The sequence below is a fragment of the Mandrillus leucophaeus genome, unplaced genomic scaffold (assembly GCF_000951045.1).
Source record: "Mandrillus leucophaeus isolate KB7577 unplaced genomic scaffold, Mleu.le_1.0 Scaffold52, whole genome shotgun sequence".
NCBI classification, from domain to species: Eukaryota; Metazoa; Chordata; class Mammalia; order Primates; family Cercopithecidae; genus Mandrillus; species Mandrillus leucophaeus.
In genome coordinates, this window is record NW_012105586.1 from 2,588,616 (window position 1) to 2,591,661 (window position 3,046).

Genomic DNA, 3,046 nt, shown 5'->3' on the forward strand with positions numbered 1-3,046 from the left:
GGAAAATTACCTAGTGATACAAAAAGTATAATAAAGGTGGTGAGTGGCACAGGTTAAAATAGATGATTTAGTGGAATCTCATTTTTGTTACTTAAAAAAAGCGTGTATCATATATATAAAAGCATGGGTAAGGATGTAGAAAGATACTTAGTAAGGTGTTAACAGTCATCTTTTAATGAATGGGGTTATTGGCTTTTGTCTACCTTCTTTAAGTATACAGTTTAAGAATTTAATGATAAAAAGTCACGCATGTTGTTTCCCCCGGAAGTGTTGGTTTTACTAAAAACACACCCTCTAAGAATCCCATACATGAAAGTTGGAACTTCAACTTTCAACTTCAAGAACATGTCAGAGACAAGCTGCTTGAGCAAGAAAATATCTGAAAAGAAAGCTCTCCTAGAAGAGAAGCAAGGCCTCCTTAACAGTTTATGAGCACACACCTGTTAGGAGCACATACTGCCAGTGCCTTTCACTCTAGGTCTCTCTGTAAGCTGTAAAAGCAAACAGTTTAATGGCAAATACATACTCTATCCAGATTAAGGTGCCACAGATTTATAAATGTGTAAAAACACTAGACTTTGTTTTGGGGTTAAGGTGAGAAAAGGGCTTGCTAAACAGTCTCTTTCCCAGAAGCAAGTTTTCTTACTCACTCATTCCCTGGGACAGAAGGTCAAACAGCGTCTCTGGTTGGAATCATAATGTTTCGGCCTGAAGTGACCAGGCCACTCACTACTTTAGTTACCCAAGCAGTATCAAAGGAGCTCACCTCATAGTCTTTCCTTGGAAGAATCTCATCCTCCTCCTCCTGTGTTTCTCCAAGGATAGTCTAGAAAAACAGATCCGCAGAGGGAGCCCTTTTTAGTGGTTAAGAGTGGAAGGAGGTAGAAGTATTTACTGAAATCAGTGGCTAGCTTCTACATCACCTGGAGCCATTATCAAATAGGAATCAGCCCTTAAAAAAAACCTTTCGGAGGTGAGGGACCATGTGGGTGAGATCTACAGCCATCAGCTGAGCTCTATCATTTCCACTCATAGAATCTCCAAATAACCACCCTCCTCCTCAGGACACCTCAAAGATGTCCAATGCCAGCTGAAGAGGGGAGTAAAAATTCAGGTTCCATTTGACAATGTGACGTATCTGAAATCAGAAAGGGCTTGTCAACTCTGGGAACACAACTCGGGTTTTCCCAGGACGCTTTGCAAGGGGAAGCTGGACTGTCAGTGACCCAGAAAGGGTGAGGGATAGAGTAAGAAAGAACTGCAGAAGCTAAAACAGCAGCATGATAAGCACAAAGTCCTGTGAGGAAGCTCATTCTGAAAACGCTTGTTTCATTCCAAACTCTTTTCAGATGGAAATAAAAGGAAACATGGGTGGGATTTACTGGAGCTGGCCTGGATTCTCTCTCAGATTCCAGGAGGGGTTATGAGAAAAGACCCCAGACTTAGGCACGTGAAGCAGGGTAGACGCTTCGAAAGCCGGGACTGCGGTCCCCAGACCCCACCGGCTGCCACCTGCGGGCCCAGATTGGCCCGGCCCCACCCCCGGCAACGCCTCTCGCAGTCCCTTAGCAACCGCCCCCTCCCCAGCCCGGCTCCGCCTGCTCCTTACCAGCTCCTCGGGGGTGCGGGTCTCACGCTCACCGCAGCAGCAGCACCACCTGCAACAGCAGCACAGAGACCCCCTGCACCCCGCCATCTTCCTCCTTTACTGCCACTCTGGACCCCTCTACCACCCCCTCCCACCCAGGATCTGCGCCTCACGTGACTGGTCCCGGGACGGTCACGTGGCCCTCTCGAGCTCTGGGACTGAGAACGGGAGTGGCTGCAGACGGGTGGGGCGACGGCTCGCGTCACATGACGGTAAAGACACGGCCTCCAAAGAGACCCGTGGGCGCGGCCATGTTGGAGGCGGGGCTTCCGGTCACCCGCACCGGTGGTTTCCGCCCTGTCGGGCCCGCCTCTCCAGCAACCTGACACTTGCGCCTCGCCCCTCATTGCGTTCCCCGCCCCCACAGAGGCCACGCTGGTGCGGCCGGCGGGCGAGCGTTCTGAGTCACCCGGGACTGAAGGGTGAGTGTCGGCGAGGCCGGGGTCGCCGGGAGGGAGATCCCGGAGCCGGCGAACAACATCCCGGGGGCAAGGACGTGCTCGTGGGCGGGGGGCGCTGGAGGCCGGCCTGCCTCTCTTCTTGGGAAGGGCTGCCGCCCCCCTCCGCGCACCCTTCGCGGGATTAGTGTAACTCCCAATGGCTACCACCTCCAGCGACCGTCAATCCTCAGGCGAAGACTCACTTTCGCCCCCTGCCTGGACGGAGGGGGCCCCGGGAATGAGGGGCCCCTGAGCCAGAGGTGACGATCCCGCCCCCCTGACCGGCCCAGGCCCGTGTCCTCGCCCCCATCGGTGACCCAGTGACCTGGTGACTCGATTCTCGGCCATCTGGGCGCCGAGACGGCTTCCGGCTCCTGCCTTTTAAACCTGCCTCCACGGCGAGCACCTGGAGAAGAGCGCTGGGCCCGGGGCACTGCGGTCCCTGGCGCCCGCTGCGTCCCGCTGCGCACGGGGGTCCACCGGGACCTTTCTGGGAGTCGTGGGCTTAGTGTCCCAGTGCTTGGCGCAGACTAGGTGCTCAGTAAATGACAGAGCTTATTTTAAGAGAGTGGCAGCGCCTGGCCCTTTGGCGCTCAGTGAATGCTGGCTATCACCGTGTGCCAAACTCTGGGGATACTCCAGGCAGGACACTGGTCCTGGTCTCAGGGAACTGGGAAAAGAGAAAAGAGACAGGCCTTTAACCCAGTTACAACCCAGGGTGCTATGGGAATCCAGCTGGTAACGGATAAATCGTGGGTGTTGGCTTACAAATATGGCACGTGCCTGGCATATACTAGGAATGCAATAAGTCTTTGAAAATCAGAGGGTTTGCAGGTGGTTCAGCCTCCTCCCACTCTAGGTTCTGTTCCAGCAGGCAATTAACAAGGTGCTCCCTTAAATGCTGGAGAAAGGCCAACTGGCTGCTCTTGCTGTTACCCCTCTCCCCACCCCGCCCCCA

At 53.8% G+C, this 3,046-nt stretch overlaps 2 protein-coding genes across 5 annotated transcripts in view; one reads left to right on the forward strand and one right to left on the reverse strand.

The window, feature by feature from the left end:
- CLCN6 (chloride channel, voltage-sensitive 6) overlaps nt 1–1,890 on the reverse strand; it is a 38,479-nt gene extending 36,589 nt beyond the window's left edge. For 2 of the 3 annotated variants that reach the window (XR_001007858.1, XM_011996578.1), the window contains exons 1-2: nt 1,610–1,890; nt 767–826 (exon numbers count right to left, since the gene is read on the reverse strand). Coding sequence is in view for 2 of the 3 variants with exons in the window: in XM_011996578.1 (XP_011851968.1) it covers nt 767–826; nt 1,610–1,696 (147 nt within the window). In the remaining variant the exon portion in view is untranslated. The remainder of the gene's footprint in view (nt 1–766; nt 827–1,609) is intronic. The other variant, XM_011996579.1, reaches the window with a different exon arrangement.
- Nucleotides 1,039–3,046, forward strand: part of MTHFR (methylenetetrahydrofolate reductase (NAD(P)H)) — a 17,418-nt gene continuing 15,410 nt past the window's right edge. The window contains exon 1 of one of the 2 annotated variants that reach the window (XM_011996576.1): nt 1,039–2,070. The gene's annotated coding sequence lies outside the window, so the exon portion shown is untranslated. The remainder of the gene's footprint in view (nt 2,071–3,046) is intronic. The other variant, XM_011996577.1, reaches the window with a different exon arrangement.